We start from the raw sequence: 12,868 nt of genomic DNA on the forward strand, positions 1-12,868 counted from the left end.
AGTTTCACGAGTTTTTCTAAGGTTTTGCAAGTTTTTACAATGATTTTTTTCACCTTTTTTGCCATTTTTGAGTTTTTTAACATGATTTTAATGTGATTTAAATGCAAAAAATCATTGAAAATTGGGTCATGATTTTTTCATTAATCGGGATTTTTTGGGGGAGTAAATCGGTTGGCTCTAGGATTCAAGATTAATCAAGTATAATCACATTTTTTTGTAAACTATTGCTTCTATGGTTCACATCACTATAGCAAGCCTTCAAACTTCATAAATCTTCAAAATCTTTACAAATGTCATGCACAAACCCTAACTATCCAAGGTATTATGATAATATGGCAATTAAACCTCCAAAATCTGAAGCAATATGTCTTCCATCTGCAAATACACTTCAAACCCTAGCTGGTTGAAGCAAATCCTCCACAAAGATTTTCAGTTGAAACCTCCAAAAATCTGATGATGAAGCACAATGGTGAATCCTAGATGAATCCACACCAAAGATGGATTTGGGTTTCCATCCAAACCATCAAGAAACTCCAAGGGTTTTTGTCCTCAAATTTCTTGCAAATGAAGCTAGAGCTCCCAACTTTTCAGAGAGAAAATAAATTAACCAAGTATGTCTCAAATGTGCTCCCAAGTGCCTTTTTATAAGAATTTCATCCCAATGTCCTAATTAGGGTTTGCACATTTTGAATTATAAGTTACTTTTAATATTTTATGATATCCATGTCTCCCAAATCACCATTAAAAGTTACTTTATAAAATAACTTTTATAAAGTCACTTTATTACATTACTTTATAAAATAACTTTATAAAGTCACTTTATAATTCTCATAAAGGCATCCACATAAAGTCCCTCTTATGTCATCATATCATAAAGTCATGTCATTTAGTAAAATTAATATTATTAAAGTTAAACTTGATTTAACTTTAATTCGACTCAAATCATTAAACCCTTGATTATTGCCAATATCAACTCATGGGAATAATCCATCCACTTTCTGGATATAGATATGATGTCAATTAACCACTCCTATGATTTACTAAAAATAATAAGTGTGAATAAATGAGACCTAAAATACCTCTAGAAGGAAAACCACAAATAATCTAAGGCATTAAGATGGAGAGTACTGAAATAGACACCCAAAGGGTCAACTGAATAACCCTGAATCACCCTCAAAGGGCTCCTTAATCACCACATTAGCTTGATGACCATTGATAATAGGCTAAAGTCTGAAATTAGTTGGAGCATAGGAAGGTTTAAAAAATGGGGATATTATAGAAGGTCAACGATCTTTTTTGTAGATATTTTTACTTAAATTATTTTCTTCTCTTAAGAAGTTGGCCTAAACAAAGTTATCCATGGTTACCTTTGTCACCAATGACAATGTTGACATCAATGTTATTTTAATCCAACACTACCTGCTTTGATTCGATTCCATTGAAATATGCCTCCAACAATGCACAACAACGCCAAATTGGGTGTCAATAAAGAGCAATGAAGATATGAAACCCCACCTCAACACTACTACAAGCCTACTATATAAATATGAGCATTCTTCAATTTGGAAATGGATTGTTAAATCCCCCAACAATAAGAGGAAAACCTTTACATACAAATCACCAACCATGCATAAAACCTCGTCTGGTCTCGAGCTAACATTAGACCGCTCCAACAAGTGTTTAGGAACCTCCAAACCTCAGTCAAAGACATCACATGAAGTCTAAAGTGTTTCACTCATAATCAACAATACCCACAATCATTCAATAATATCCAATTCTCATTTTTGCCATAAAACAAGAATATGCCCTATACATGAACATATATGACCAAGCACTAGGAAGCTTTGTAAAAAATGGAAGCAACACCAGGAAAATACCAAAATTCCCATTGCCAATAATCACCCAAAAAACTTGTCTTTAAAAATGTAGTGTCGTGGTTTAAACACTTCGTTGGTGAAGCAGTCACCAAGGTTCAAATCCATGTTGGGCCATTGTGCTCGCAAGGCCTTGTGCCTTCGCTGGGTCGTTGTGCTCGCGGATTTGAACAAGTGAAGTGTGGAGATGAGGTCCCCCGTTTGTGGCCTCACCAGTTCATAGCTTCGGGTCAAAAACAGTCACGTGGAGACGGAGGGCGTGTCGTACCAGCGTCATCGGTCACGTTAAAAAGTTTACCAGGCATAGTTTAATAAAAAAAAAAATCACCCAAAAAACTCGCAATCAATTTACATTAAAAACCTTCATTTTTTGAAATCCTAAATCACTGAAACTTTTTGAAAATTAATGTATTTCTTGATTTAAAATACCAGAGTAGCTAGGGCGAGTCTTTCACCATCAAAACCAACAATGTTCTTGTCATCAACAACACCTGGAAGAACTCCTTTGTTCAATTTGATAGTATCTCCTTAAGTGTGCAAACTCTGGATAATCCAAATAAGAGCTGAAATCTTCCTTTTATAACTTTTTCTTTTTTGTTTTTTCTTTATAAAAAAACACTTTTTAACTTTTTTGTTGCTTTTTTAATAGTCATTTTTTTGTTTTTTTATTGTTTTTTCAAAAAATAATTTTTTTGTTGCTTTTTGAAAAATGAATTCCTCCAATCTCTCGTGAGCGTCCACTTGAAGGACACTCACTATTTAAAAATAATATTTAAACACAAGTGAATAATATAATGTCACTTTATTAATTAAGTAAATATTAAAATAATATCAATAACCTTAGTAATGTCACTTTATTAATTAAGTGCAAATATTAAAATAATATCAATAACCTTATGAAAAGCTTGCCAAGACATTGGAAATGGAAGAAATATGCGCTAAAAATAGCACTACTATTGAAACCTAAGGAAACTCAAAAAAATGAGCTCTCCAAGGAAACATGAGTCTCCTAACAACCACCGAATAGCCTACGAGAACCCAAGAATACAAAGAAATACTGATCACTATTTTCTTGTTGACAAATCAAAACACATATGCCAGTACAAATATAGAACAGGAAAAACCCTTTCCATAAGTTCTGAGTTTTCAAAAAATATTCCAAAAAATATACAAAGGAATTTGAACAAATAAATAATTGATTGTAAGCTAACCTCAAATGCTGTGGATTTGATACTTGATTGCCTTCCTCCCATGACTATTCTCGTCTTCTCACTAATGCTCTATTTTCTTTCTTTTCTTCACAAATTGAAATATATTAAAATTATTATTTTCTTTTTAATTGTTTTTGAAGTTGTGTTAGGTTTGTGTTTATTTTAAGGAGGTGTGGGGTCATTTTGGGCACACCCATTCTTTCTTTTTTCCAAAATTGTTTTTTAAGTTATTTGGGGCACATGATGCATCCCTAGGAAGGTTAGCATAAATTTAAATTTAAAATGATCAATTTGTAGTTTCTTAAATCTTTGAAATCTAGGCAGTGGATGTAGTGGTTTTACGTCAAATGAAATCCCATTTTAATGTTGTTAGATATATGCATTTCTTCTTTTTAGCTATTCAATCTATAAAGGGCTGAGACCAAAGGGAATATCTCCAATAACAAACAAATAAATCACAAATGCTGTGTGGAAAATCTAAATTATATTATATTCAAAATTTAACGACATATCTGATGGAGTCCAAGAAGCCAACCCTGTATGACCAGTAAGTCAGCCTAAAGCTTCTCTCTGAATGAATCTATGTGTGTTGCATATCTAAATGTAACACGAACTAAATAACCACCACTCAAACAACCCAGTGACTAATACACTGATTATATATGCTTTAGCACTTCCTGAGATCATGACATTAGAACATTGATTCATCGTTTTTCTAGTAACTGTTGAAAACTGTTGACAAGATGAGCATTATTAAGTCACAATGCCTTCTCTTAAACAAATTTGCATCTGACACATGTTTGGACCTAAATGGACTTGCATGAGTGATTCACTGTGATTAGAATTCTAAAAAGGAAATAAAACTCCTTGCCCACAATTTGGCAGAAAGAGAACAAGAATGTTCAACAAATATATACACTCTCATCTTATGCTCTGGTAGCACAAAAAAGATTTATTTTTTGGCTGTGATACGTAGTATGAACATTCTTGAGCCTTGTTCTTTCTTGTGCTCTATGGCTAATTCACTGCAGTCAATTTTTTCGACTTAGATGGCCAAAACATAATAACTTAATGGAGCAGAAACTGCAAGATAAGACTTAAGCTAGTTGTCTGCCTTCAGAAACTGATTCAATGTTTTTCATGAAATATACAAAATTCTAGTTGCAGATATTACAATTCTCCAGATAAAAATCTCATTAGTTCAATTTGCAATCTACTCAAACCATAATGTTCACATCCCATGGAAAATGATCATCACTCTTTATTATATCAAATCTGATATCAAAACATAGCACTCAAAAGGCCCCTGCATTACAGAACTCAAAATGAGGAAATCTGTTGGATGGAAAAAATTAAAAAATAAGTTGTGAAAAAGGCGACCATAAAAAACAAATTCAATCCTTACCACAATCCTGTAGGTTTGCTTTCTTTTCCCCTGTAAGACACGTGAACACATGAGAAAAATAATCATACAAGCACCTCATGAGTTGATTCTTTTGGAGCAGTTCTAGTTACTCACACAAGCATCATCAAGACATAATGAAATACTATAACAACCTAAAACATTCTTAACCATTGGAAAAATATCAAGTAGGAGGGTGGTTTTGCAATGGTAACTAACCTGGACTTTCCACTAAAGATGTCATTTATTTCTTCTCGAGTTGGCTTTTCCATAAACCTTGCGACATTTACATATTCCTCCTTCCCTTGTTCGGTATCAGTCCTGACGTAAAGTTCATAGGGGTTTGGATAGGACATCCTGAAATAAAGGATTTGTCATAGACATGTCATTTTTTTATACAAAATAAATCTTGAAGAGTGGTATTTCTGTCATCATTATCCATACATACATACATACATACATATATAGAGAGAGGGGTGGGGGATGGAGGAAGAGTTGAGGAGGGGTGCGGGGGCCAATTCTTGGGCATTGTAAATGTTAGTTGAAATCGGCAGCAACTAATAATATGCTAGCCCAACATTGATCATATCATGCAAATCAAAGGCTTCTGGGTATTCCATGACTGTATTCCTTGAATAGTATGAAACTATAAATCCTTAAGCATACTTTATCTTCTTTTGCTGCAAGTTGCAACTACACAAATTCTACCTAAGAACAGAAATATAATATCTAGGACATTCTAATTTCAAGAAACATACAGTTTCTCATCTCATTTTGACAATGCTAAGGTGTAGCTGCAGAAGTTTCATACAAAGGAAAGTATCAGACAATTGAAGATCAAGTAGTTTTTTTAAAACATGTCTGAAATTAAAAAACAAACGCTATGATGAATACTCACAGTTAGAGCCAATAACCAAGGTGGAATGAATTTTAAAATCAAATTTTATTTGATTTGCATTGAACACTATTGTTCATGTTCACAATCTTTACGAAGTGTTAATCAAAGGACAATGAAATGTCCCCCACAATTTTTTTTTTCAGATTTTTAACACCATAAATTCACCCATTAGCATTAGCATGATAAAATATGGAGAGCAATACATATTGGCGGTTGGACCAGACACTTCCACTTTTCAGCAGGATGAAGAAATACTGGAAATAACAACTTCTTGGCGGTATAACCAGCCAATTACAAATTCAAGAAGACTGAAATTAAACAAGACAATCACTCAACCACTTATTCAGCGGGAGGACAGGAATACAATGAAATAAAGATAGGCGGCGAAGCCATCCTCTTCCACTTATTCAGTGGGTGTTAGGAAACAATTCATAATGAAGATTGTTGTTAGTACTACCAATCAGCATTACAATGCATAACAAGAATTGCAAATCAAGAGAGAAACTGTCCTGCAGCTGCAAATGATGTCCAAAGTAATTCTCAAGCTTCAAGATGACTCCCTACCAAAGAACAACCCCAAAAACTCCAAAACACTAAGTCTGATATACTTGACCAGCAAACTGAAAACACAACCAACAACATGAAAGCTCACTGAAATGCCCATAACTCAACCAAAACTTGACAGAATGGCATGAAATCAAATGCAAATGAAGCCTGAGATAAGATGCCCAAGCCCAAACACCTAACCATCCACAAATCAAACCTGACATACATTGCACGCTTCCCAATGCAACCACAAGCATGGCACAGACTAGGAGAGAGGGTGATTTTATTTATAAAATCTAAATCAGCACCAAAAACTATGAAACTTAGCAAAAGGAATCGCCTAACCAAGAGGAAAACATAGAAGAATAACCAAAAGCAACAAAAGAACTCTCACAGACTTATGATTGAATTTCACTTTCAGCTCCACATAAATCAGCAGACTCCAAAACTGAAAACAACACTCCAAAATCAAAAAGCATCAAATAACTTCTTGAGCTCAATCTGCTCCTCTGAGTGAGAAACAATCATAGTGTTCAGCTAGGGGCTATCTTTCAAGCTCAAAACTAAAGGAGGCTAGGAGGTATGCATCCCTTGAAGCAAAGTCTGAAATGATTTCGGCAGCAGTTCGTTATGATAAGCAATAGATAGTCTCAAATGAAGGCCAAGGCACTTACTTATATTTTCCTCTCAACTCGAACCTCCTTTTCCCTCCAATGTGGGACTAAACAATGACATTCAAATTCACTTTTAATTTGCCTTTTATTTCATCCTTCACCAAGTCATCCCATTTTGCCTAGACAAGACACTTTATTGAAATGCAAATAATACATAATATGAGTGACCAACATATAATTGAAAAAATGACTCTTTAATATAACTTAAGCAATCCCTTTAATAAATCATCCATTTTTGCCTTAAGTTATAATTCAACTTAGAAAACCATTTTCCATCAAATACTGAACTTGCCAAAACAAGCTCCAAGAATATGGGAGATCAAACTTAGAGAACTGCCTTGCCAGATATAGCCACTACACTAAGTTGTAGAAACCCTACCAAAAATAGCACTGCTAAAAATAGCACTTACTAAAAATAGCATACTGCTCAAAATAGTGTGTGTGTCCAAATGCATTTTAACCACATTTTGAGTAGCCGTTGCAACTTACTAAAAATAGGAAGTCCGTAAAAGTCTTCAGATTCATTTGCATGTCACACCGACATGTAGCTCTCTGAAAACCCAGAAAAACCTAGAGAAATGAGCTGTCATCGCCCCCACTTACTAAAAATATTAAGTTCACCAAACTTCACTGCTTGTTATGCATGTACCATCATTGCGAAGCTTTCTGCAAACCCAGAAGGAATCCAAAATCAAAATTGTAAAACTCCAACATGCAAGCCACCAAAAACGCTGAAAAATCCTCCTAGAAGTAGGAAACCCTAATTTCTGCTCCCGACTAGCCTACGGGTCTCTAGAATAGGCTAACACCCAACTGAACTGATTACTGCTAAGAAGGAGACATTACAAACAATTTCCTATGGGAAATCAAAATCCTTACTTACGTTTAAGGTAGTGTTTATGTGTTTTGATTATCTTCAACGAGCCAAAAGACACATTGAAGGAGACAAAAAATTTGGTTTGTAGTGATCAGTTTCCTTTGGAATACAGGATGCAAAGACAACTTTCACGAAAAAGCCTCCTCACCTGGTATAAGGAAGTATCTAGGTACATCTTCAATCCACATGGACATACAATATGTCTAACAACTTCCTGGATGTGTCCAAGAAAGAACATTTCTTTGAGCTACAGTATAAGTTTGACCTTCTAACATAACTTATGAGATCCTTGAAGGCTCGGAGTCGTGTCTTCTCCACTTTGCAAATGGATAAATTATCAAGGGACACCCCTAAATTCCCCAATATCTTCTTGAAGATATGGAGTATAATCCTCTAAAATGTCACTGGATCATTACACTGTCTGTTGAATAGTATTTGACTGTATGAATGCATACCATTCTCAACTACAAAGGTCACCTTTAATTTATCTTCCTCTACAATGCTTATTGGTTCTACCCAATAAACGTAAGGAATGAGTATATATTATGACCTTCCACTTCCTTGATGATTGAGTTGGTAAATGAAATGGGCAAGGGGTCTGAAATATGCCAACCAGGAATTCGGCCCAATCTGATGGTTTTGGTTTGACTTGAAATCTTTGACCAGCGAATGTATTTTGGGTTTTTGATGAGTTTTGATGTTTTTGAGCTAATTGCTTGTTCAATGAGTGATGCAAAATGATATAGAAATACAAAATACAAACTAATAATTGATTGAAACCAAAACTCAGAATTCTGATTTAATTGCAGCAAATAATGAATTCAAAGAATGAACAAATTCTAGCATTCAAGGCCAAACTAGCATACCAAGTGTCCAGCGCTAGCCTGGTAGGAGTGGTTTTATTGCTTGAACTGGTGAATTGGCCAATACATGTGCTTTTATTTGCCACCAATGGCACCAATGAGTTTTATTTGCCTCAATAATAATTACCAAAAACAAATTATGAATGTACAATGCAAATCCTTCAGGGTCACAGGCTAGATTCCCAAATTCTGACAATTTTCCTCAATGAAATGCTCATGTAGACCCCACATGTTCTAATTCTTCTGAAAAACCCTTGGATTCATTGAAACTATTCATCAACAATGAATTCTGGAACAAACTGTGCTACTAAAACTCTCTAAATAATTTATTTGACCTCACAAGCCATGAATGGATGGTATAGCCCTGCTGTAGATGGTACGGCCAACAATATTTAGCACTTATTTCACTGGAAATGTTCTCCAAACTGCTTAGATCTTTTGATGATGTCTCAAACCTTCTTTAAATGTAATATCTCCTCCAAATCTTGACCCCAAATGGCCTGAAAGAGGATCCTTCAATGCTGCAAGTGAGTGGGTTTTCCTCCAAACATTGAAGAAGATTGAGAGTTTCCATTCCCAACCTAAAATCCAACTGAAGCTTGCCATTGCAGACCTCTCCAAGGATGAAAGCATATAAAAAATGAATCAAGGAATGATGAAAAATAACCTCCAAATGCCCTTTTAAAAGGCTCCAAACCCTAGGTCGTCACTTTTAGGGTTTCCATAGTTTCAACATATTATTTTTAATAAAAGCTATGCCTTTCTTTAAAAATTGATCCCTTAGGCATCATATTTTATTATTATAATGTTTTCCCCTTTTTATTACAACATTTTATGCCTCAAACACCTAGGAAAAAGGGGGCTAACTTATTATAAGTTATTTTATTATAAAGTGATTATAATATCACTTTAATATAATTTATTTAAATCCATAACTTAGGAAATATTTTATTCCTTATTTATTCATAAAATTCAATCCGGGACTCATCTCTCAATTCCGTCTGAAGCACTGTGATCACTGATGTTGCCTAAGTCCTGCAGGCCAACTGACAGTTCCTCCTAAAAAGTAGGGACTCGCGCTAAAAAATAGGAAACTCTCTCCAAACACCTGTAACTTCTCAAAAGGATCCCGCTCTGCTTCCTGGTGCCCCGGGTGGTCATCCAGTCAACTGCCAGTTCTCCCTAATAAATAGGAGACCTCACTAAAAAGTAGGAATTGTCGTCTGAAGGTCCAAAACAACTCACAGAGCCCCTGCAAAGCTCCATGATTCTCAAAATGAGTCCCCTAACCATACCGTTGATTGACAGGAACTTGAATGATAGGTCAACCCTTGCTCATCTCCTATCACCTAGAAAGGGGACATTACAGGGTCCTTCAAGACTACATCATTGAGACTTTTATGTCTACATAGATTTGAATCTGTTCTTCTTCAGATTGTGGATTATGGTTGACTCTTAATCACTCTTGTTCAATTTTAACATAATTCTAGCTTCAAGTATCCTATCTATTTTTTCTTGGACCTTTGTTGTATACTTAGGATTAATTTGGTCCAGTCTTCATATCACATGTTGTTCTCGTGTCCATAAGGGTATCTTGTATCCACACAGTTCTAGTTTACCAACTTTCAAATCTCTGAATATCACACCAGCACATCTTTATTGTCAAGGAAGATTTGAAAACTTGTCACCTTCAATATTGTATCCCAGTCAACATAGAAGCGTATGGATATACACATCAATCGGATAAATTTTCTTGAAAGAATTTGAAAGCCTCAATATGTTCCTTTCTTCCATCATAATTTTGAAACAATGAAAATCCCAAAATCCCAAGAGAGTTGGTAAAACAATAATGTGTGAATAGATCAATGATATATTTAAACGAACCCCAAAAGTGCGATATATTTGGCTTGTTAGCTACATCAACCTAATAATTCAAACTTCTAGAAGAACTTTCATACTGGAGAAAGTTACAAATATATCATCTAATATCCTATCGGGAAAAAAATTATTTGGTTTGATAGATGCATCATTGAAGCTATACTTTATTATAATAAATTGTTTCTAGATTTTAGTTCTATATTAACTGGTTTCAACCTTTCTTCTCCTTAATATTTGTTTCAATTCACTCATTACCTTGTTTAGGTGTAAAATTTATTCATTCTTTCCTTTATGGTCAGAAAGGAAAGAGTGCTTAATTATTTTAAATGACTGGCAGCTACATTATACTTGTTATATCTCTATTGTGATACATAATGTAAAGCCAATAACATTTTAACAGGCATAGGGACATAATTCATAATCAAACAATTCAACCCACCTCAGTTGCTTATAAAAGAGATACTAATTAGCTTGTTATATTATTGGGATAATATGAACAAGAGAAACCAGATATTTTGAATCAAGTATGACATTATGTGAATTACAACCTGTTGTGACGTTTTCACACATCGCCCCATTGCAAATGGGGACCCTTGTTTTTTGCTTTTTTGGGTTTTTTTTTTTTTAGGTCTTTTAGGGTTTTGTCAGTTGGCTTTTGCATTTTTGAGTGCTGTCAGGGATATCAATAGGATAGAAAGTCCTGATCCTGAAATTTGGCTAAGTCTGGAATGTCCTGATCCTGAAATTTGGCAAGTCTAGAATGTCCTGATCCTGAAATTTGACTAAGTCTGGAAACTGAAAAACCTCAAAAAACTAGATTTTGCAATATAACTCCTGGAGGTCTGAAACCACTCTCAAACATCTTGAAAGTATATATGGAATATAACTTAAAGTATAAGTGACATTTCCTTGTCACTTATACTTAATTGTTATATTCCATAAAAATTATCCTGATAGAGGGTTCAAAAGGTCAAATTTCGCTCCTGTCCTTCACTGAGGATCCAGAGCGAATTTTGCTCCTGTCCCTCTCCAAGGGACCAAGGCAAAGCGCTCCTGTCCCTCACCAAGGGTCCAGGGCGAAAAGGCTTATTTGAGTCATTCCTGACCTTGTTTGGTCAAATTGGAACATCAAAGGCATGGTGAAGGACGAAATGAGCATGATAGAGCATCCAGACTTGATCAAAGACAATGAAATGATAGAGTTTTTGTCTACAAAGGTAAAAGCGCTCCTGTCCCTCACCAAGGGACCAGAGCGATTTTCTTTATATACACATTTTTAGACCTTTCTTAGACTTGAACTCTTATTCATGGCGTGTAACAAGATGATATCTTCCTTAGCCAAGACATTTCATGGTGAAAAGTGAAGCATTTTGGCCTAGAAGACAAAATTCGCTCCTGTCCCTCACTGAAGGACCGGAGCTTGAATTTCAAATTTGCACTGTTCTTGCAGGATCAAGACAATTTTATGATTTGAAGAGACCAAGGAAAACATGATTTATCCATTGAATATAATTTGGAAGGCTAACAAAGGACAGATAAGCTTGGATTTGCAAAATCGCTCCTGTCCCTCTCCAAGGGGCCAGGGCGAAAAACCTAATATCCAGTCCTTCTCGCCAAGTTTGGACAAATCTAAGCCAAGGCGTGGATTTGAAATGATGTTTAAAATGCCTTGAGGTTGATATGATCAAGAATTTGTGCAATGGATGCAAAAGGCGCTCCTGTCCCTCACTAAAGGACCAGGGCGATTTTTATAAAATCAACAATTTCCCTCCGAGATTATGCTAAGGCAAAGTTGAGCAAGATTGGAAAGGTCTTCTAAATCATGATGAACAAAGGTTTGACTCTAAAAACTTGATGATCCTAGGCCAAATGCAAAAGGCGCTCCTGTCCCTCACTGAAGGACCAGGGCGAAAATCTCTAGAACATCAATTTTGCCTTGCAAAAAACGAGTTGAACATGCACTGAAGGGACGAAGGGGATCATTGCTAGCCCCACAATGTGAATTGGCAATTAAAAAAATGAAGGATTGAGGACAAAAGTGAAAAGGCGCTCCTGTCCCTCTCCAAGGGACCAGAGCGAAGTTATTGGCATTCACTATTTTCTACTTGGGCGTTAATATCCTCCAAATCGCATGAAATGCCAAAATCATCAACTTCGAAATATTTGAAAAAATTAAATTAAATTGGCATTTAATAAATTAATTTTGGGCCTCAAAAAATCAAATTTCTATTATAAAGGCATTTAAAATTAATTTTTGTGAAATAAAAAATTAAAAGTTGAGCGCACAAGGCATTATTTTGTCTTTATTTATCAAGTCGGCCTTCTTCTTAGTGTTTTTTTTATATTTTATTTTTTGGCTTATTTTGTCAAGTCGGCCTATGGGAGATGTAGAAGGTGAGCGCTCTATATATTGGAGGTGTTGTTTCACAATTCAAATCATTTAATCATCCTTTCAAGTGCGAAATTGGAGAGGCTAGTGGAGGGCGAAATTCATCTTGAAAGCTATTGGAGAGGAAAATTTCTTGCTAGATTGGAGGATAAATTCCAGATGTTTTGAAGACATTTGAAGGCGAATTTCCAGATTTTTGAAGAGGCTAGTGGAGTTTATTCTTTTTCAAACTAGAGGAGGCGTACTTCATCCAAGG

At 35.2% G+C, this 12,868-nt stretch overlaps 1 protein-coding gene across 2 annotated transcripts in view; it reads right to left on the reverse strand.

Annotated features, from left to right (window-relative positions):
- Positions 1 to 3,552: 3,552 nt before the first annotated feature.
- The window catches only part of LOC131077167 (adenylate kinase 5, chloroplastic), a 317,818-nt gene continuing 308,502 nt past the window's right edge, over positions 3,553 to 12,868 (reverse strand). Inside the window, exons 17-19 of one of the 2 annotated variants that reach the window (XM_058014606.2) lie at positions 4,707 to 4,844; positions 4,491 to 4,520; positions 3,553 to 4,391 (exon numbers count right to left, since the gene is read on the reverse strand). In XM_058014606.2, the coding sequence (XP_057870589.2) occupies positions 4,367 to 4,391; positions 4,491 to 4,520; positions 4,707 to 4,844 (193 nt within the window). In that variant the 3' untranslated portion in view covers positions 3,553 to 4,366. Of the gene's footprint in view, positions 4,392 to 4,490; positions 4,521 to 4,706; positions 4,845 to 12,868 lie in introns of those variants that run through there. The other variant, XR_009358969.1, reaches the window with a different exon arrangement.

The sequence above is a fragment of the Cryptomeria japonica genome, chromosome 9 (genome assembly GCF_030272615.1).
Source record: "Cryptomeria japonica chromosome 9, Sugi_1.0, whole genome shotgun sequence".
Lineage (NCBI taxonomy): Eukaryota > Viridiplantae > Streptophyta > Pinopsida > Cupressales > Cupressaceae > Cryptomeria > Cryptomeria japonica.